At 46.7% G+C, this 21,525-nt stretch overlaps 1 protein-coding gene across 10 annotated transcripts; it reads left to right on the top strand.

Annotated features, from left to right (window-relative positions):
- The first annotated feature begins 1,625 nt into the window (after positions 1 to 1,625).
- ZNF384 (zinc finger protein 384) lies at positions 1,626 to 20,909 on the top strand. 10 transcript variants are annotated; one of them, XM_047065749.1, is made up of 13 exons: positions 1,626 to 1,820; positions 2,027 to 2,088; positions 2,963 to 3,022; positions 8,957 to 9,027; positions 9,313 to 9,550; positions 9,786 to 9,833; positions 10,039 to 10,372; positions 11,218 to 11,310; positions 15,052 to 15,276; positions 15,982 to 16,164; positions 17,672 to 17,750; positions 18,710 to 18,868; positions 19,532 to 20,909. In XM_047065749.1, exons 4-13 carry the CDS (start codon positions 8,962 to 8,964, stop codon positions 19,940 to 19,942), a joined length of 1,836 nt encoding a protein of 611 aa, XP_046921705.1. In that variant the 5' UTR covers positions 1,626 to 1,820; positions 2,027 to 2,088; positions 2,963 to 3,022; positions 8,957 to 8,961; the 3' UTR covers positions 19,943 to 20,909. The 10 variants fall into 10 exon arrangements, with proteins under 10 accessions (XP_046921705.1, XP_046921706.1, XP_046921704.1 ...); XM_047065750.1 differs by lacking the exon at positions 2,027 to 2,088; XM_047065748.1 differs by lacking the exon at positions 1,626 to 1,820 and having other exon boundaries at positions 1,883 to 2,088.
- Positions 20,910 to 21,525: the final 616 nt, after the last annotated feature.

The following is a 21,525-nucleotide window of genomic DNA, read 5'->3' as shown; positions in this document are numbered from 1 at the left end:
CTCTAAGGAGTTCAAAGCACTTAAAACTTGCTTCTTACAGCAAGGGCAGGAGCAAGGGATGACAGTTGGAGACACTGAGGCTCAGGGAGCACCGGTTAATGTAAACAGGAAAAGAAGAAGAGGAGAACTGGGACTGAGAGTGATCACCATGATTTTGCTCCCACTTCTCTATCTCAGCCTTCAAAGTCGACGTTTCTGGAATCAGCAATTTCTAACCCATGTAGCAACTAGGTCTGGTCACAGCTGAGCCCTTAAGATCTTATCCTGCCAACTGTTGCTACTCAGTTTAACATAGAATGAGTGCCCAAAAATGTGATCAAGAGAGTAGACACTTCCAAAAGGATACAAACTACAATTACAAACCAAAGAAACATATCTTCTATTTAAACATTTAACTTAATATTTTTAGGTGTCCTTTGCTAACTTCCTTGCTGTGACTTTGAAAAAAAAATCACTTAAATCTTCACAATCTTATTTTCATTATCTGTAAGGTGGACATTACAACTGTTTCTATTAGAGTTATTTTGCTTTCTAAGCAAGGAACTATTGCTGTCAATAGGAGGGACTTCAACTGCTGCAGTCAAAATAGAGCTCAGCCCAGGGGGATTCTGGTCAGATCAGGGTGCAGGCTGGAGGCAGCATTCATTTACTCAAATAGCATATATTTCTTCAGCATCTACTATGTTCTCAGCAAAGCAGTGGGAAGGATACCATGTAGGAGACCGTTTCTTTCCTGAGGAGCTGACAAGCTTGCTGAAGAGTCCTATATACGAAATAGTTAAAAGAGTAACAAAAGGTACAAGACTAAATGCTGTGGAAATTCAGAGAAAGGGAACCATTTATACGTTCAAGCAATCCGGCAAGGCTTCCTTAAAGAGTTCATAGTAAGTGTTCATTTATGCGACGACAAACGTTTACTGACCACTCACTAAATGCCAGGCTCTGAGGATACAGCGGTGAACAATTCACAAGCCCTTGCCCTCACGGACTCGGATATTCCAACGGGAAGAGGTGGACAGCAAACAATATAATATCAGGTGGTGGCGAGTACAATATTTAAAAGTAAAGCAGCGTGAGGAGATAGAGACGTGGACGAAGGCAACAAGAACATAGAAACCCAAAGCCAAGAGTACGTGATGTGGTCAGGGAGAGGTTACCAGTTACTCTTCGGGCCTAAGTAGGGACCTCAAGAAAACAGGTGACACATCCTTATCCTTTCCGGCATATTCAAAGCATGGAGACATTCTTAAGAGTGTAACAAAAAATAATGGTAACTTCCTATATCAGCCTATTCTATGCTGAAGGAAGGGAAACGGACCCATAGTGTTTTAAGAATTCCTACCTCCTCTCGTACCTGATGCATAATTCATAAACCTGTCGGTTTCCACCCTCCCACTTCCCCAGAAGTCCCTTCCGGAAGCCCGGGACCGCAGTTCTGAAGGTTCAACTTCTGCCCTTAACGGAACCCGCCTTCGCTTCCGTTGTGACGTCACATCCACACAGGGCTCTACCGCGTCGCTGGGCAGAAGCCACTTCCGCCCTTACTAGTCGTAACTTCTGCCCTGAGGATTCCAGAGTGCGGGCAGCGCCGGATGTGCTCTGCCGCTCCCGGAAGTGACTCGACCTTTGCGTTTCCCCCCCCTTTTCCCATTGCCGCCCCCCCTGCATTGCCATTTCCCTCCCTCCCCCCCTTTTCGTTTCCGGCGCTCCCGCCTTCTCTCCGCCGCAGCTCTACTCTGAGCCAGTGGGGGGAGGGAGGGAGGGAGGGGGCGTGGAGGAATCGGGGTTCTCGGGAGCACGAGCTGCAGCACCACTTCCGGGTGAGTGTTAGGGGAGGGAGGGAGGGAGGGGGCCACCCACTGCCTTGCGCCCCCGCCCTGCGGGTGTCTCGCGCGCATTCCGTGCGTGTGAGTGTGTGGGTCTGTCTCGCGCCGAAAGTGCGTGCCCGCGCGCACCGCCTCGCGCTCTCCCCCTCCCCTCGCCCCCTGCTGGTCCTCCCGCCCCATTCGGCTCCCTCCTTTCCCAGCAAACGCCGCCCCTCCCGCGCTCTGGCTCAGGCTCTGGCGCCGCCGCAGCCGTCGCCGCCGGGTGAGTCTCGCGCCGCTGCTGCCGGCGCGCGCCAAGCTCTCTGCTCCTCCCCCCTCCCCTTTTCCTTGGGGGGGCGTGGAAGGGGGGGGTCCTCGGTGTGACTGTATGTGTGTCCGTCCCGGAACCGGAAGTGGTTGTGGAGGAGCGGGCGATGGGGAGGAATGGGGGGGCTTAGGGGGCGGGTGTCTGTCTGGTGGGTGGCAGAGTTCAGCTCCCTGGAGGGGAAGGAGGGACGTCCCAAAGAAGGGTCTTTGAGGAAGGGGTGGGGGGCGACATCAGGAGGAGGCTCCCAGGGGCTGTCTCAGGGGAGCGAAGGTTTTCTGGGAACAGCTGGGGTCTTCAGTAGATAGACCACTGTGCAGGCTGAGGGAGGTACTTCTTGGCGCAAGGCCTTGGGTAGGCAGGGGCGAAGTCCTCGCAGAAGTGGGGGGGGAGGCCAGAGGAAGTGGCTGGGCCTGAACTGGCACTGTGCCTGACACAAGGGCTTGTGCATCCCCCTAGTCTTCAGCTTTGCCTTCTGAGCCAGTCCTCAGGGGCAGGGGCCCTTCTCTTCTTCCACCTCTTCTGTTCTCTGACCCCTGGTTACCTGTGGCCCTGTGGAACGAAGAAGAACCAGTGCCTGAGCCCAGGAGTGGAACCCAAGCACTGGTGATAGAGTTCATCTTAGTTCCTGAGAATTGGATTTATTTCCCTGTATCCACATAGTGGGTGGCACTACACTCCTTATTATACGATTGCATCTTTGGATTGCTGGTTGGGGGTCCGCCTGCTTTCCAGACTAACTGCTGACAGTCCAAGAATTCCTGAGGTTCTTCGCAGTTCTCAGGTGGCTGCACCCTTACTGGCCCCTGTAACCCAGACAATTTGTTCACAGAAAGTTCAGGAGCCCTGGAAAGGAGAAGGAATAAGACGACAGGAGGAAGAGAGAGAGAGGGTAAGACAATTTTGGCTTAATGGCTTTTCTGGATTGGGGGGAGAAGGGGTCATGATTAAATGGGCTTCTTGGGGACACTGTGACAGAATTCTTCAAGTAATAGCAATTGTAATACTGATGTTAGCTGGGAGAGAAAAATTATCTCCTGACAATACCCAGGAAGTTTTTGCGTAAAAAGCTAGCACTGTATCTCATCCATTCCCACTAGTACTCAGAGATGAATTATGAAATGCTCAAGTGAAATCACTAAGCGGGGTTACATTGTGTCCAGAGGAGAAATTTGTTCTGCTTTGGGGACAAATGGGCCCCAGTCTCCAGTGTGGTCCTTGTCGTAAAGCTTACGGAATTGCTTTCCTGTATTTGGAACAAGCAGAGTTGAGTTTAGCGTGGGGTTCATATTCTCAATATCGCAGTGGAGTGCTTCGGGTGGCTCTGTTGAGTGGTTAGAATCTGTGACACAGGGTTATTTTAATTTGGTGTGTCAGGATGAAGTTTTCAGGAAAAAAAGAAACAAAAAACAAAAAACGTGGTTTGTGGGTAGTTTGAAGTAAAGTAGATAAGGTTGTATGGAGTGGACTCCAGAACTAGGTCTGCAAGAATTCAAAATATGAAGCTTGATGTGGATAGTGTGTTAGGTACTCTGAAAATGACAATGTTGAGACCCAAAAGAGTTTGAGTTCCAAGCTCATAGAAGTGTCTTCTAAGAACCGATTGCAGGCTGGTTTATAAAATTTATTTCCCATAGGTTTCTGAGCCAAGTTGATGATTAAATATTACGTGCATATCCCCTCTCGTCCAACCGCCCCGCCCCCTTTCCCCTGCCCACTTTATTTATTTATAAAATAAATAAAGTACCATTGGTCCAGCAGTCCCCAGGATAGAAGTTGCTGGCTCAGACTGACAGCTGTGGGGTGGTAGTGGTCCTGTTGGTGTGTTTGGGATAAACCTGTTCTGGTTTATTTTGTACTTGGAAGAGTTCACAGGTAGTAGGAAGGCCCCAAGTTCTATTGGGATGGTCCTTCTTGAATGTCCTTAGAACTGGAGGAAAGAGATTTTGTTTCCTTACTGAGGCGGGGGGGGGGGGGGAGTCATTGTCTGTGTTTCTTCAAGTTGTTAGCTAATATTGCAGCCTATCTACAATTGTGCTTTTTGGGACAGTTTTTCTCACTAGAGTGTCTGAGATCTCTGAGTCAAGTTCTTTCTGTAGTTGAATTTGAGCTGATTGTTCTTTGCATCTCTATTGTTTGTGCTTCTGGTTGATGATTACTAAGCTGTAGGGTATAGATATGATACTTTTGGGTAGTACCTTTGTCATTATGTGGTTTTTATGTAATTGTCAGTGATTGTCACTGGTAGTGCTCATCACATGGAAGTATTTCTCTAACTCTCTTCCATTCAGGAACACTTTAAAGCATTTTATTTACCCCCCCCCCCTTTTTTTTTAACTGCCTCCCATCACCATATACCTTAGGAATTTGTTTTAAGGGGTTTATTCTCCTCTATCCTCTACTCAGATAGAAACTTAGTAGAATGATAAATTATTCAGAGTCAAGCACTGATGTGGGACCTAGAATTAAATTCCAGAAGTCTTAGTTTCTAGGTTCATTCTCCAGCTACTACACTTGGTTGGCACGAGTCTTTCAAGATTTTGTAAAAGTTTGTTAAGAGAATATTGCTTTCCTGAGGAAATGCTGTGCTTTATTTGAAAAACAACAATTGTAGAGAATGTAGTAAGTACCAGGAAAGAGATGGTGGTCTTAACCAGGTCTACCAAAAACCACATGCTGCAGGCAGTGACATCTTTATTTCTGGATGGCGGGTGGCACTATGGAAGGGTGGACAGATGGACAAAGCTCTGGTGCAAGAGTTCAAGTCCTACTAAACGTTTCATGGGTGTTACTTAACGTCTTTTTTCTGCACCTCATTGGTGCTTTTGAGATTTTGTCTGAGATTGGAAAAGAAATATGTAGTTCTCTGACCCTCTGAAAAAAAAAATACCATCCAACTTAATTGTAGTAAACCTTATATTAACAGAATAGTTGAGGTATAGTGCAATAGTAAAATTGAAATTAGAACTCAGATTTTTAATCTGCCAGCATTCTTTCTACTTATTCTTTCCTGTTTTTTGGGTCTATAATAAAAGACTTTCACTTCCTTCCCAATGTGGGTAAACGAGTTTTTATTATTATTAAAATGTTGGCATAATCATCAAAAGTGGCACTCTATGTAGAAATGAGATTTCCCTGTACTATCATTGGGCTTCTTCAGGTGTTAAGAATGTTGGTATATACCTGCTTGGATGTTGGGATGGTTTGGGGAGAGTTCCTCCATGAAAGATAGAAAGTTAAGAGGTTAATTGGTAAAGTGGACAGTAAACAGGTATTTGAGTGATCTGGCACCTGTTGCCCTGTTACACAACTCCCGGGGGCGCCATTTACATGGTATTCTGGCAAGAGCCTTCTTGGCTCTCCATTTGATATCATTTCAGGAATACAGAGATCTAAAGTCAGCCTTTTTAGACCAGTAGTATAGCATTTCTCAGATGTCCCTTTGCAGGCAAATATTGCTTCTAGTTGGGTGAGCAGAACTTTCCATGTACCCTTCTTTTGGGTGGACATATTTATCAGAAGCCCACAAGGCACATTTATCATTTTGTCCTAGGACCAGCTGTGGTTTTCTGATCTTCGGTTTTGTTCTCTTAAGAACCAGAGCAGAGGGACAGACTGGGTATTCAGGGAAGCAGAGGAATCTTTTATTCAGTTTATCCCTCTGGATGGTCTGTTCTTTTTACTCTGATTCCATCATTAAGGTGTTTTGTTTTGTTTTTTCAATGTTTATTTATTTTTGAGAGAGAGAGAGTGCAAGCAGAGGAGGGGCAGAGAGAGAGGGAGACACAGAATCCACAGCAGGCTCCAGGCTCTGAGCTGTCAGCACAGAGCCCCATGCAGGGCTCAAATCCATGAACCACAAGATCTTGACCTGAGCCGAAGTTGGATGCTTAATCGACTGAGCCACCCAGACTCCTCCCAATTCCATCATTCTAAAATCAGTTATCTTAATGGCCAAGTGAAGTCTTACAGGTTGTGAACAGAAACTATCATCTTTAGCTACATTTTGCTCTTACCAAAATTCCACTTTTGGAAACATTTATAGAGAACTACATGGAAAATGTATAATCCATTCCTGGACGTGTTGTAAATTTTAATTGATGCATCAAGTCATAATATCAGAGAGTATGTACTTTAGTTGTAGGGTTTGGTCTCTTGTAGCACCCCCATTCTTAACTGGCTCTTTGGTATCTGCATTCAAATCTCTTCTCTGATATTTACTGTTTGACTCTGTGACTTCAGTTTCTTCATTTGAAAAATGGGGATTACAGTACCTACTTCATAGAATTGCTGTGGTAATTAAATGATACGATAGTTGTGAAGTGCTTAGAACAGTGCCCTGAACACAATAGGCACTTAATAAATGTTGATGGTGATGTTGACCTTGTCCTGTCCTCCACATCACTTTGTATGTCCCCTTTATAAGAACCTGCAGGGTCTATTTCCCTCAGAAACTTTCTCCTGAGCCACTTGTAGGACAATATGAGTGGATGTAATCTTTTTTGGTGAGGAGGGGCGTTGTATGCAGGAATTCTATCTGAAGATATTATTTTCAGGCTTTCAGTTCCTGCCTCCTAAATTTTCACATCCGTAATGTGTTTACTTCCTTGACTTTTTAGGGGGAAATTATAATTAGATCCTCCTTTCTTTATTCTCTAGCCTAATTCTCTACTTCATTTCCACCGTATGTCATGACTTTTCTGTATCATTTCTCTCAGCTTGAAGGTTAGACAGATGGGGGTTGTGGGTTATGGTTTGAGCCCCTAGCATTGTTTTCAAAATCTGTGTGTACAGAGTCCAGTGTCCTTCAGTTTACTAAATACAGAATTGCTTACTGGGTGATGAGTCCTATGTTCGAGACAATGGGTAGGTCCAAGATGTGATCTCTGCTTCCCAAAAAGCTTGGCAAGATTGGATCCCCTGAAACCATGATTTGGTCATTTCTCTTTCAATGTTTATTTATTTATTTATTTTTGAGAGACAGCACACGTGTGCACACAGGGGAGGGGCAGAGAGAGAGGGAGACAGGATCTGAAGTGGGCTCTGTGCTGACAGCAGAGAGCCCAATGAGGGGCTCGAACTCACAAACTGCAAGTCCATGACCTGAGCCAAAGTTTGATGCTTAACCAACTAAGCCACTCAGGCGCCCCTATCATTTCTTGATTTCTGTTGCCTAAGAAGGACCTGGGTTAATGCTGGAAGTTAATGCTAAAGTTAATGCTGGAAGGAAAAGGTTAGCACCTGTTTTGGAGACTGTTCTGATGTGTTTTATGAGTTGGGGAGCAGGATTTGTCTGGGGTTGATCCTCAAATCAGTTAATAATGAGCCTTGTTTGTGTGAAGTTGTAGTCAGATTTGATGCATTCCTCTCCTCTGCTACTTTTTAGGAAAGAGTAGGTTGAAATTCAGTAGTGCTTCCCTTTATAGGTTTTATGAACATTGAGAGTGCTGTTTAATAGAGCAAAACGTGTGATGAGATTTCTGGAGAAGGATGAGGAATGGGGTTACGTCTAGAGTGATGTCCGTTCTGTTTCTCCTCCTTTGTTACAGATCTTTCTTAGTTTCCTTAATCTACTTCTAACCTGTTTCTGTGTCCAGTGTACCCACTAGCACTTAGTAGCTCTGGTATCTATCTGCCTCCAGAACATCCTCAGCAGGACCCCCCCCCATGGCTGTAAGCCACAGGTCCTTCTTTCCCACCTGAATCTTGGTTGCTTCTGGTTCGAAAAGCAGCATGACGATAATGTTTACTTCTTACTGTTCGTCATTTCCCCATTCCATCAGTCTCTTACTCCCTCTTCACCTGCCTTCTGCTGGGCTGGATCCAGAATTTGGGGAAGCTGCTCTTGAATAACTGCAGTTAACATACGGTCTTGCTAGGAGAAGTGATCAGAGTGGGAAAATGAGCAGTGGGATGCCTAGGTTCTGTACCCATCATGATTCTGAGGATTACTTTTCTTGCTTATTCCTCACTCCCAAAGTTTTAGCTTAATTATCATCCACATACAGAGAAGAATTTGAACGCTTCGAGGCATCATGTGTGAGATATACAGAGCAGGAGTCTAGTACTGTGTATGTGTTTTGGTGCACTGTTGTCCCTATTCTGAATCCCTGTAGGTAGAGATGTGGGGCGCTGCTACTCCCGGCACTGGAACCCTCTTTTAAACTGGTAGTTCCAGGTTCTCACTGCTTGGCTTCGCATGTGTGGTACCCAGTGTGGCACCGTGGGTGTTCTTGGACCTTGGTGGGATCCGTGGGGCATGGTCCCCAGGTAGCATCTGGTACTCAGAAAATATCTTGGTTGTGATTTCCTGCCAATTTTGCTCTTTAATTCCCCTGCGCATTTTGTGTTCCAGCCTAGCTGTGTAGAACGACAGGTATGTCAGTTGAAACTCTTTCCCAAGGAAGCTATGTTTGAAGGATAAAGGAAAAGAGCGGGGATAGGTACCCCGACTGTTTTTTAGCCAGTCAGTGATTTGCTTTGTGTGACCTTGGGTACATCCCTTCCCTGCTCATGCCTTCAGCTCCTCTTTTTGTCACCAAAGAAAAGTAATACTGAGTCTCTTTCTAATGGGAGACATTCTGTGGTTAAGCGAGATGTGTTTAAGTTCTTCCACCAGCATCTTGAGAAGGATAGGCTCTGTTGGATTTCATGCTGAGTGGCTCTCTGGAACTAATATGGTAGATCCAGAGATCTTCACCGCAGATTCTCAGCCATGTGGTCAGGTCCTGAAGAGGAGGTCAGGAACTCCTATGTCTCCTTCTCGGTTGCCAGGTTACTTCAGATTTATTCCTCCCTATGATGTGATCTCTCTTTCTTTCTTCAGGTAGAATGGAAGAATCTCACTTCAATTCTAACCCGTACTTCTGGCCTTCTATCCCCACAGTCTCAGGACAGGTAGGTGGTGGTGGTGTTTTTCTCCTCCTTCCCTATCATGTACTTTTTTCAACTTTTGAGTAGTGAGTTCTAGTACTGTGGAGACTGAAGCAAGATAAATCACGTGCTGCTTCACCAGGTCCCCCACCACCAAGAACTCTAGTGTTTCTGTTTTGGCTTCTCTAGAAGCACAAAGATATGAACTATTTACTCCTTGGGGGACGGACATCGTAAAGTGCTCGGGGAACAGACAAAATCAGGTTCTTTCTGAAGAGGCCGCTCGCCTCCCCTTTCCTTTTCTTTTAGATTGAGAACACGATGTTCATCAACAAGATGAAGGATCAGCTGCTGCCGGAGAAGGGCTGTGGGCTGGCTCCACCCCACTACCCCACCTTGCTGACAGTGCCTGCCTCCGTGTCCCTGCCCTCAGGCATCAGTATGGACACAGAGTCCAAGTCAGACCAGCTGACCCCACATAGCCAGGCGTCCGTTACCCAGAACATCACCGTGGTCCCTGTGCCGTCTACAGGACTAATGACTGCTGGTGAGCCACTCTGCTCTTCTCCAATCTGAGGTGTTGATCTTCCATGATCAGTACCCCAGGCTGGAGGGCTCCAAGGACATGGGGAGTGGGATATGTGTTTGATTACTCAATCACATTTTTATTAAGTGCCTACTGTGTGCCTAGCAATGTGCTAGGCATTGTGGGGGATACAAAGAAGTAGAAGATGCGGTCCCTGCCTTTGAGGAGGTGACATTCTTTCCTTCTCTGAATCAAGGAGTCTCCTGTTCTCAGAGGTGGAGAAGAGAAGGGAGTCAATCAAGGGGTAAATCTCACTGTTACTGGGGGTGGGGTGGGGACAGGGGTTAGGAGACCATTATTTTTCTACAGGGTTTGGGGTTTCCTATATACTCTGGGCTGGGGGGGGCGGTGGTGAGGGGTTGATTAGACAATGATCTGGGGGGAAATTAAATAGGATTAGGATCAGGACTGGACAACATGACACCATCTCCTTTTTCTCCCAATCCTAGGTCCGGGTTTGGTAATCACGTCCCCCTCAGGCTCCCTTGTGACCACAGCCTCATCAGCTCAGACCTTCCCCATTTCGGCTCCCATGATTGTCTCAGCTCTTCCCCCTGGCTCACAAGCCCTGCAGGTGGTCCCTGACCTCTCCAAGAAGGTAGCATCAACCCTAACAGAGGAAGGAGGCGGAGGTGGTGGTGGAGGTGGCAATGTGGCTCCTAAGCCCCCTCGGGGCCGGAAGAAGAAGCGGATGCTGGAATCAGGGCTGCCTGAGATGAATGACCCTTATGTCCTCTCCCCTGAGGATGACGATGACCATCAGAAAGACGGCAAGACCTATAGGTAAGAGTCAGAGCCAGGGCAGTGAGGGGCAAGGATCACGGTCTCAGTTCACCTACCCCTTTGTGTCTTGCCCCGGATCAGGCTCCACGCTGACAGCTTTCCACCTCAGGTCCACTTGCATGTCAGGTGCTCTCTTGTGGGGGAGGAAAGTGGGGCTCTTAGCACTTCTCGAGTGACTCTTCCCCAGGATGCAGACCCATTTTACTCCTTCCCTTTTGGGGTAGTCAGCAGTGACTAATTTTTGAATGACATAATGGAGTTTCTTTCTTATGGTAAGGTGTTAGGCTGGCTTTCAGACTCTGTCTCCAGCTCCTTTTTGCTTTCTGCATTTTCCATTCCTATTTTTCTAAGAAACTTTTCTGAAAAGCCCCTGACCTTAACCTGTGTGCCATCCACTGGTTCTTGGGCCACATTTAAGCACTGACCCTGCATGGTGGGGATGATGGGAGGGGTCTCTATAAAAAGGTGGGAGGAATAAGATATCACCCTTTGGCCCTTGGAATATATGCTTATAAAGTGCCTGTTTGCTCACTTTCTAATTCATGAAAGTCATTTTGATTCTGGACTTCCCTTAAGTTGTCCATTGCCAAAAAAGTGTTCTGTTTGCATGTGGTGCTATACGAAAATAATTACAGAGGTAGACTCCCCGCCCTTTGAAAGTTGCAAGTCTTTTAATCCCCTTGAGAACTATCAAGGGCCCTAGTGGGTTTGGGAAATTTGGTCCCGGTGTACAGAGTGGGATAACCACTGTCACAGCTTTGGTGCAGACAGGGGCAGATATGCATGGCTGGGAGACTGGGTCTGTCCTTAGTGTACCGAGATGGGCAATGTTGTTCCCATTTTAGGAGCGAAGGGAACTGCGGCACAGGAAATGGACAGAGCCTTGGGCTCATGGATTCAGTTCCCGGCTCCACCACGAACTTGCTGTGTGACCCTGGGCAAGTCCTTTCCCCCTCTCTGGGCCTCAGTTTCCTCATCTGTAAAATGGGGAGAATTCTGTTTATGCCTCCCATTTGTTGGGAGTATATATCAGATAAGATTTGAAATGTTGGGAACTTCAGAAGAAAGAGTTAAGAAATAGTTGTCATTTAGCATTTATTTTTATTTCTGCTGTATACGTCTACTGTGGAGAGTAGCCACAACTACAGAGTGTTTAAGTTCTTCTTTGTAAGTGAAGAGGAGGGGAGTTGCTATGTAGAAAGTATTGAGCATTGCAGAATCCCAGCCCATAATCTGAAAGTTCATTGCAGCTTTATTATTACAGGTGTATCCCACCTTATACAATAAAAGTGTTCCTGGAAAATGTTTACATCATATCATTTTATAAAGGTATCTGACAAGTTTGATTCATTTAAAAGCATCTTCTATATATCATTTCATAAAATGAAAATCCCTTTTATTTTATATAAATCCGGATTTTTATGTATTTGCTTAAAGTGAGGTCATTGTGACATGGAGATACACCTATATAAAGTGTGTCGTTGTAAGACTGATGGGCTAGGTCCCTGACATCCTATGCTGCTTTGCACATGGATCAGGGTCCTCTGATTCTGTCAAGGGTTTTTTTTTGTTGTTGTTGTTGTTTTGTGGTTTTTGTTTGTTGTTTTTGTTTTTTTGCTTGCTTATTTTTTGGACCACATTAAAGCTATTTCTGGACTTCCCAAAGTGTGTCTATGGGAAGAAATGTGAATATGCAATTGGAAGGAAGTCCTGGTAGCATTTTCTATACTCTCAGTGTATTGGGAAGTCTTGAGAGGCCCCACACCCAGGTGACTAAAGAAAACTGAAATTTAAGGGCGCCTAATTATATTCTAGGTGAATGGAATTTCTTCAGAAACTCAGAACTCTGAATTTTCAAAGCAGTCTTTTTAATCACAAAAAATCCCTATTTCCATGCATGTTTGAGTCAACCACATTCATTCCTGTGGTCAGTGACATTTGACTGAGTATTGTTGGACTAGGGTTCTATTAGTCTGGGCAAGTCAACTTATTTCTAGTTCTTTGTTCCCATCTGTAAAATGGGAAGATCAGTCATGGCCCCCATCTATCATGTGTTTTTGAGGGAAAATCAAGAGTATTTGAAATTATTTTTGAATATCTTAGGGAAAAAATGGGATGGTAATTCAGTTGTTATTGTGAACAAGGTCATTGCACTGTGTGCTTCCAGAAGGGCCCCATTAGTATGTTGGATGTGAATGGTGCCCCCTGGAGTTGTGCACCTAGCTATAAGGGGTGGTAGCTTTTCTGCCTCCTGCTAACTGCCCACTGCCACAATACTCCTAAGTCAGATTTCTTTCCAGCTACCCAACACCTTGCATTAAAAGACTTGGACTCTTTTATCTGGCTTCATAGCATTTCAGAGTTGGAAATACTTTAATGGTCACCTAATCCAGTTCCTTCCCTGTAGTTTAGTCTTCTACACATTCCTGGCAGATGACAGTCTGCCTCTCCTTGAATACCTCTAGTGTGAGGAATCTTTAAAATTAGGTTAGAATCATAGCTTTGTAGTGAATAGCTGTTTGCCCTTTGGCAAATTACTTAACCTTTCTGAGCCTTCATGTTCCTTTCTGTAAAACAGGGATAATGCTTGCTAGGCTGTTGTGAGGAGTGGAGACAGTGTGTTTAAAGTGCCTAACTGGTGTGGTGCCCTCGCAGTATCAGGCACAAGAACAAATGGCAACTATGATTTTCATTACTCTGATCGTTGCTGTACCTTCTACCTTTCGAGAGGGCTTATTTTGTTGCCAGTCCGTTGTCTATGACTTTAAGTTTTGCGGATTCTTCTCTAGTTGAACTTTGATGAAGAGGGTTATTTTCTCTTTTATAGTTAATTTCATACTAAGGGTGCAGTTGTGTGTTCCACACTCACACACAAACTATGAGCTTGTGTTTGAGTTAAAATGGTGCGTGTTGTTCCACTTGTCTGAGGAATTTTAGCAACCAAGGGAAATTATTTTGTATCTTCAGTACTGTTCCCCTCAAGTGACAATGTGTCCAGTTTCTGACTTCAGTGAAATGTATAGTAGCATGAGCTCATCCGTCAGCACTGGTATGTTAACATTAGTGCAATTGAATTATTAGAGAACACTTGGCTTACCTTTGTTCTGAATATTTGCTGGCCCTGGAGGCAGATATTTATCTCTCCATTTTACAGACCAGAAAATTGAGGTCTAGATTGATGAGCAAGCCTGTAATCGAACACTGAGTAGAGCCCAGGTGTCCAGACTAACATTGGCTGTGTCCTTTGGGCCATACTAACTATAAACAGAACCTCCCCACCACCCATATAATGGCTGGGCAAGCCAAACAACAGCCAAGGATTGGTAAACTGGGATTGGATTTCCTTCATAGTTACCAAGTGACCAGGGAAATAGAAATTGACCTTAAGGATTGGAATTTTAGTAGAAACATTAATACAGGAGCCACACCTCCAAGTACCGTGATATTTTTTTTTTTCCTCTGAGGAATGCAGAGTTCTTTTTAGTCGTGATCTCAGTTATTTTCTAAAGATTTCTCCTGGGATCCGAAAAAAAGCCGAAACCATCACTCTGCGCCATCCCCAGCCCTGATTATAGGGAGAAGTTGAGGAGGAACCAAAGCAGAGGGACTTTTTCCCCAGTTGCCTGGCTTCCAGGTGCTGCCCTTTCTGCCAGCTCACACTGTGCACTGCGGGGTTGTTTAGGAATGAGAGCATTCCAGCTCACACACAGATAGCACTTCCTCGATAAAGGCTGAATAGTTGTGGCTTATCCTGCTCAGAGGCCTCCTTACTTGATGCTGTTGGGCAATGTCAGAACAGGAAGGATTACCAACCAGGTGATGGGGGAAAGTGTACCAGCTGCTGTTGATGTTATCCCCGAGTGCTGACTTGGGCTCCATGTGCTAGGGAAGAGGAAAGGTTTGGCATGGAAGCTCAGGGTTTCACAAATCTTTTCCTTCTCAGTGTTTGAGGGCTACAGCCCACTCCCAACAGCAACCTCAGCTCTTTGTAAAAGCGGTTCCCTCACTTTATCGCCAAGGGGCTCAGGGATGGTGGTGGTCGGTGGAACATCAGATGCACAGTGGAGGCCAGATGTATATGATTTGGAAAAGCCCCTTCCATGTAATCTTGATCCTTTTCCACCCCTATCCCTCTAGGAATCACTGGCAAAAAGGAAGTAGGAGAGAATCTGAGAGAAGACAATTATCTGAGGAGACAGGAGAGAAGCCCTTCTGGGGAATGTAGTCAGTTTGTCCTCATTATCGTCTCAGGAACTTGAGAGATACCTGAGAGATGTACTTTATGCATGGGAAGTTGGGGGAAGGAGCTCTCTTTTAAAGTCTGAAATAAAGTTACAGGCAGAAGGAAAACAGAAGTTAGCTGATATTGCTGGCCCGATGAAATCCACATCAGCCTAGAGCCGATAATAAGATTTTCCTGTCTTTTCTGGTTGAATTCTTGTTTCCGTACACACTTAGGGAGTCCAGTCACTCAGCAGACATGTACTGAATATTTGTATTGTGTGGGTCTGTATTAGTTTAGTCTATAAAGAGGAGTAGAATAGATCCTCCCCTCAGGGGCCTTACAACATAGTTGTAGTAAGAGAGATCAGATAGGCTGGCTTCTGTGGAAGTGGAGGGAGGGTTCAGCAGTGCTCTGTCAGTGGGAAGGTTCTAACCGCTGCCCTCGCTTGGCCCAGGTGCCGGATGTGCTCACTGACATTCTACTCAAAGTCGGAGATGCAGATCCACTCCAAGTCACACACCGAGACCAAGCCCCACAAGTGCCCGCACTGCTCCAAGACCTTCGCCAACAGCTCCTACCTGGCCCAGCACATCCGTATCCACTCAGGGGCCAAGCCCTACAGTTGTAACTTCTGTGAGAAATCCTTCCGCCAGCTCTCCCATCTCCAGCAGCACACCCGGTAAGGCTGCTCTTGGTTTTATCCCGTCACCCGGCTGCAGACCCCTTACCCTAAGGCCACGTTGCCTGAGCCTTCTCTTCTGTCCTCGTGGTTTCTTTTTTCCCTTGTGACTTTGCCCTTTGGGAGCCTCAGTTCACTCTCATTACTGTCTGTGAAAAATAAACTATGTATTTTAGCAGTTTGCAGGGGCCTGGGAAATTGTGGTCTCCAATCCCAAAGTCTGGAACGGTTTTTGTGGTTTCTCTCTTTGTCTGTGTTTGGAAATCTTCTGCAGAGCAGGCCCTGCTTATACTGTATGCTTCAGTTCAGAGCCAAGGTGTGCATTCAACTTCAGGTCCATGGGGAACAGGCGGTATTTGGTCTTTGTTGAAAGTACTGTTTGGAATCAGGGTATATGTGGTGAGTGTGTAAGCTTAGAACAAAGCAGAGGGCTGACAAGACTGAGACCGTTAAGGTTACCAGGAGCCAGGGGCCGCGGCTCTGCATCACCTCACTGCCATTCTAGCCACCGACGTAAGATCAGCAGCGACCTAGATCTGGGTGTCCTCGCCATTAGCCTCTCCAGGCCGGAGTATGTTTGGGAGGAGGGAGGAGGGGGTGCTCTCATCCGTCAAGCAACATCATTTCACCCAGCAGAGAGCTGAGCCCGTGGTGTCGAACTGCTTCCTCCTCCCCCCTTCCCTCCTCTCCTCTCCTCTCCGGCAGGATCCACTCCAAGATGCACACGGAGACCATCAAGCCCCACAAGTGCCCGCACTGCTCCAAGACCTTCGCCAACACCTCCTACCTGGCCCAGCACCTCCGAATCCACTCGGGGGCCAAGCCCTACAACTGTTCCTACTGCCAGAAGGCCTTCCGCCAGCTCTCCCACCTCCAGCAGCACACACGGTAAGGGAGAGTGGCGGGCTACTGCCCCCGCCCCGCTGGCATGCCCTCCCCACCCCCGCCCCGGACACACACAACAACCCGCATGCGGGGGGCGGGGGAGAGACCTGGCCGGAGGAGCATACGACTGGCGCCTGGGAGAAGAAGAAACAACAACCCTGGAGTGGATGCTCGAGAGAACCTTTCTGGGGCACAAGCTGCGCTGGGGAGATGCAATGACTGTGTGACATGGGAGGAAGAGACTCAGCTGGAGCAGAGACAACTTCTGCCTTCATTTCTCTCCCCGAAAACACCAATACGCACATGTTGCAAGATTTTCTCCTGGATGCCGAAGCAAGGGCATTTGGTTGGAGAAGACCATACCTCTAGCCCTTAGGGCACCATGTATGAACAGGAAATGTAATCAGACTTTTTTCGCTGGGTCTCAGCCTGGTGACACCTACGGCAATAAGCAAGGCTCTGAGGGATGCCAGGAATAGAGAACAGAACGAAACATGTCTGAAATGATCACAGAGAACCGGCAAATGAAATGAAAAAGCTCCTGCTTCATAAGGATGCCCACTGTTTGTCCCATGAATCTGGAGTGACTAGGAGGGAGTGAACCTGCCACCTGGAAGAGTTGATGACATCCTTCATCAGTATCTCAAGTTGAACTGCAATCCAAAACTCTTACTGGCCAGAGGCCTTCTCACCTGGCTGTTTCCGGACGTGGTGATCCCTCTCAAAGTGGTCAGATACCTTGTTTTGCGAAGAGGAGAAGTCGGGCTTTCCTCACAAGGAGACAGACTCGTCCTGTGATGTTTCCAAGATTTTATACTGGAGGTCCAGAAAAGCAGCTGGTCACAAATATAGTTCTGAAGTCCCCGATAAGTAGCAGGTGTCTACGGACCCTCAAGTCCTTGGCTCATCTCAGTGGAGGGCCCTGTAGTGTTTGGGAAAGAGGTCAAATTGGTACTAAAGTAGGCATCTCCTGCCGTTAGGGGGCTGGACTCGGAAAAGCCCCAAGGAGTTTCCATGAGTATTAATATCACTGCTGCTCTCCATAATTAGCATAACTCTGATGTTCTTTGACACCAGAACTTTTTCTGGGAGTGGTGCTCAAGGCTGAGGGCATAGCTTCTGGTTGTATTGTGGGGGCCAAGGAAGAAGTGTTCTGTGTTTCTTTTCAGTGTGTTCACCATATGTTTTTGAACATTCATCAGGGACAGCTACTATAGTCGCTGACTTGTATGCCAAATTAGGGACTGCCTATCTCTTGGCTGCCACGCTGCCGGTTCCTCCTCCCCCGGCAGAGGAGCCCAGCTTGAACTGAGTGATGGAGGCAGTGAGCAGAGATCAGGCACTATGGCGTGATCCGTGTCAGAGAGGAGCTGAGGCTGGGACCTCCTGGAAACCCAGCTTGAACTCCTGTAGGAGGGCAGGCGTGACCTTGAGGAGGTTTGTGAAGGAACTGATCCCTGAGTGGCCTTGCTGACCTCCTTTCCCTTTCTTCTTTTCTCATCCTATGCAGAATCCACACCGGTGACAGACCATACAAATGTGCACACCCGGGCTGTGAGAAAGCCTTCACGCAGCTCTCCAATCTGCAGGTAAATGTTCCACCTTCCACATGAGGCCTTATGTCTGACACTGGGCTCAAAGTGCCGTTTGACTAGTACAGTGGTTCCTGAACTTTTTCAGGACCTGTTTACACCCTTAATAATTATTGGGAAACCCAAAGAGTTTTTGTTGATGTGAGTACAGAGAATGTAAAACTGAAAAACTTGAAAGCATATTTAGTGACTAATTTAAAAATAACAAACCCATTGCATACTAACATTAACCTATTTCCAAACATACGCCCACTTCCCCCAAAATGGAAAGAATGGCATCGTTTTACACTTTGCATGTTTTTTAGTGTCTAGCTTACCAGAAGATGGCTACCTTCCTGCTGCATTCAGTCTTCATGACATCACGCATTGTGTGATCTCTGTACAGTCATGAGAGAATGAGCATGAAAAGGCCAACGTAGTCTTATTATCATTTTGAAAGCAGTTTTGACTTTGGGGGCCCTGTGGAAAAGTCTTGGTATTCCCTAGTGTCCCCTCCGCTTCGCTTTGGGAACCACCAGGCCGGTGGAGCCAGTATAGCCATCCTTCTCATTTTCCAGGATCCTGGAATGTGCTGCAGGAGATACATACACCTCTTCCCTTTGCCTGTAACTCCTCAAGTTTTACTGAGCAGCTTCCCAGGGCGCCTGGGTGGCTCAGTCGGTTTAGCATCTGACTTTGGCTCATGATCACACGGTTCCTGAATTCGAGCCCTGTATTGGGCTCTCTGCTGTCATCACAGAGCCCGTTTCGGATCCTCTGTTCCGCTCTGTCTGCACCTCCCCTGTTCACTCTTTTCCCTGAAAAAGAAACAAAAAAAAAAAGGCAATTTGCATTGCCTTCCAATGGAAAGAGAATCTGGAAGGCTGACACCCAGCTCGGGGCTTTTCCATTAAGGTCACAGAGGCAGGAAGGAAGAGCCCAAGGTCCTCATCCTGATTCTTTCCCCATTTTCCCAGTCCCACAGGCGGCAGCACAACAAAGATAAACCCTTCAAGTGCCACAACTGTCACCGGGCGTACACGGACGCAGCCTCACTAGAGGTGCACCTATCTACGCATACGGTGAAGCATGCCAAGGTGTATACCTGCACTATCTGTAGTCGGGCATACACGTCGGTGAGTGCGCAGTGCCTTCCCTTTACTTCTCTCTGGGCCTGTGAGACCATGGTCCACTTCACCCCACCTCTCTGGATAAAGAGCTGTTGCCTTGAATATGCTTGCTCCCTAGCTCCCAACTTAACCGGAATCGATAAAGAGAACAGAAATGACACAGACATGTAGCTCGGGAATTGAGGGGGATGCCTGAGCTCTTAAGCCTATAGAGAAAGATTGCTAAGCAATGATTCTTTGTTTTGTTTCGTTTTTTTTGTTTTTTTTTTTTTGTTTTTTTTTTTTTGTTTTTTTTTGGCTAAGCAGTGATTCTTAATTTTACTTAAATACAAGGCAAAATAATGCAACTTGCAACTTGCAGTTTTGGGAGAAAGATTTTTTAAATGGCTCCAGGAAAAGGTGGTAAAGTTGTTCCGTTCAAAGATCTTTGAGAAAATGACGCTTTCCCTGTGCCAACTGAATGCCCCCTGTGACTCCAAAGGTCTCCCTCTCCTTTCTGCCCAGTATTGAACACTGAAAGAGGCTTCTGGAGAGAATTTGCCCGTGGCTCCAGAATGTCCCCGTATAAGTATGGCTCTATTTGAAGTAAAGTAAGAGCCCAGGATGCCAGTTATAAGTAACCTCTTTTCTTCTCTTTAATCCCTCAACTCTTTTTCACATCTCCTTCAGGAAACGTACCTTATGAAACATATGCGCAAACACAACCCTCCTGATCTCCAGCAACAAGTGCAGGCAGCGGCAGCGGCAGCGGCGGTGGCCCAGGCCCAGGCCCAGGCCCAGGCTCAGGCCCAGGCCCAGGCCCAGGCCCAGGCCCAGGCCCAGGCTCAAGCCCAAGCCCAGGCTCAAGCCCAGGCCTCCCAGGCATCGCAGCAGCAGCAGCAGCAACAGCAGCCACAGCCACCACACTTCCAGTCCCCTGGGGCAGCCCCCCAGGGTGGGGGTGGTGGGGACAGCAACCCCAACCCTCCACCCCAGTGTTCCTTTGACCTGACCCCCTATAAGACGGCGGAGCATCATAAGGACATCTGCCTCACTGTCACCACCAGCACCATCCAGGTGGAGCACCTGGCCAGCTCGTAGAGACCTGTGCTGCCACCCACTGGGAAGAGGGGAAAGAAGTTCTGGTCCCTTCTTTCTCCAACTTCTCTTGGTGGGAAAAGTCTTCTTCCTTGACAGGCCTTGCCTCCATCTCCTTGGGCCTCAGGCACGGCCTTCCTACACAGGATACCATGCTTATTCTCAACTCCTCTTCAAAAGGAATATCAGCCCTCCTGATTGGCAAAGGAATAAGGAGCTGGTAGTGTAATCCAGCAGCCTCCCCTTCTAAGCATAGCTTTTCAAAATTGGGGGTTGGTGCTCAAGGGAGGGATTTGCTATGACCTCATAGAAACGTTTCCAGTGTGGGCACTTACCCTCTCGTTACCCTCATAATCCTCAAAAGTTGGGGCTGGTGGAAGACTAGAGGCTGGTCCTCCCAGATCTCTGAGAGAAGGGAGCCCTAAATGCAGCCAGCCTCCTGTTCTATTCTTGCCTGCAAAAGAACGGAGGTTTCTCACACGCCCCGATGAGCGGGAGCTGTCTTCCCCTCATGGTCTCACTTCACTTCCTACCTAATGCTGGAAGAGGGAGATCTCAGTGGGGGTCAGACCCCCTTTATTTGTAAAGGGGCAAGGGCTGAGATGTGGTCCCCAAGGGGCCAGAGATCCCCAAAATGGTCAAGGGTGGCTTAGAAGTGTGGGTTATGGTTTTCCTTGGGGCCTCTCCCCTTCTCTGCCAGCCAAGGCCCTATACTCGGTCTCCCAGTCCCAAAGCCAGAGGAGCTGTGGGAGCTTTGTGTTCTTTATGAAAGCCCAAAACAAAGGGTGTTGCAGAGAAGGGAGAGTTCAGGGCAAACACAAGGACTGGACTTAGCTCCCTAGGTGCCACGGTCAATTGCCGGACACGGATTTATATATAAATATATATATAAATATATATATATACCCACTCATCACGGCCATCTTTGTTGTAACCATTTCTGTGTTTATAAATGCATTATCTCTCAGAATTTTCATATTTGATGTTTTGTTTATTTTTGTCTTTTTTGTTTTTCTCCACCCTGTCTTCTGGCCAACGGCATTTTTATTTCCTTTTGCCCTTTTTGTTTGTTTTTAAATCATGGCAGATTTCAGAGAAAAGACAAAATGAAAAAAAATCAGGAAATCAGTTGTTATAAAGCAATTTAAAATGAAGAAAAAAAAAACTTATGTACAAACCAAGGGGTGTTTTTAGAACCTTGTATAGAAATAAATTCGTGTAAAAGGATCAGAGGCAGTGGAGCTACTGATGTGAGCGAGCATGGGAAGAAGCTATCTGGGGAAATGTTCAAGGACAGTACTAAGGATTTACACTGTGTGTCTGTGAAGAGTGAATGCTGTGTGATGAGGCTCTGTGTGTGTGTCCCCTAGTGTAAAAGGGCACAGCTTTGATAATTCAAGTGAAATCTTGGTTTATGAGAGTTTCTACATACAGATCCTGTCAAGGGGACTGTGATGCCTAAGTCTGTGACAGCAAGGTTTCAGTCACGTGTTAATAAAACCGCGAAGCTCCCTGTCAAAGAAATGGAAGCATGCCCTCTTGAAAGGGCCTACACTCCTGCCTGAGCATCACTGGGCTCGGTTGTA

This window comes from Lynx rufus, unplaced genomic scaffold, assembly GCF_022079265.1.
Source record: "Lynx rufus isolate CCGP_SWC_20201006 ecotype Redwood Valley unplaced genomic scaffold, mLynRuf1.p SCAF_7, whole genome shotgun sequence".
In the NCBI taxonomy this organism is placed as follows: Eukaryota; Metazoa; Chordata; class Mammalia; order Carnivora; family Felidae; genus Lynx; species Lynx rufus.
This window is presented reverse-complemented; position numbering and strand designations above follow the sequence as displayed.

Coding starts and splice junctions, on each gene's coding strand:
- ZNF384 (XM_047065750.1), top strand. CDS start 8,962: ATGGAAGAATCTCACTTCAATTCTAACCCGTACTTCTGGCCTTCTATC. Junction 10,373..11,217: donor AAAGACGGCAAGACCTATAG/GTAAGAGTCAGA, acceptor TTCCCATTTTAG/GAGCGAAGGGAACTGCGGCA. Junction 15,277..15,981: donor CATCTCCAGCAGCACACCCG/GTAAGGCTGCTC, acceptor CCTCTCCGGCAG/GATCCACTCCAAGATGCACA.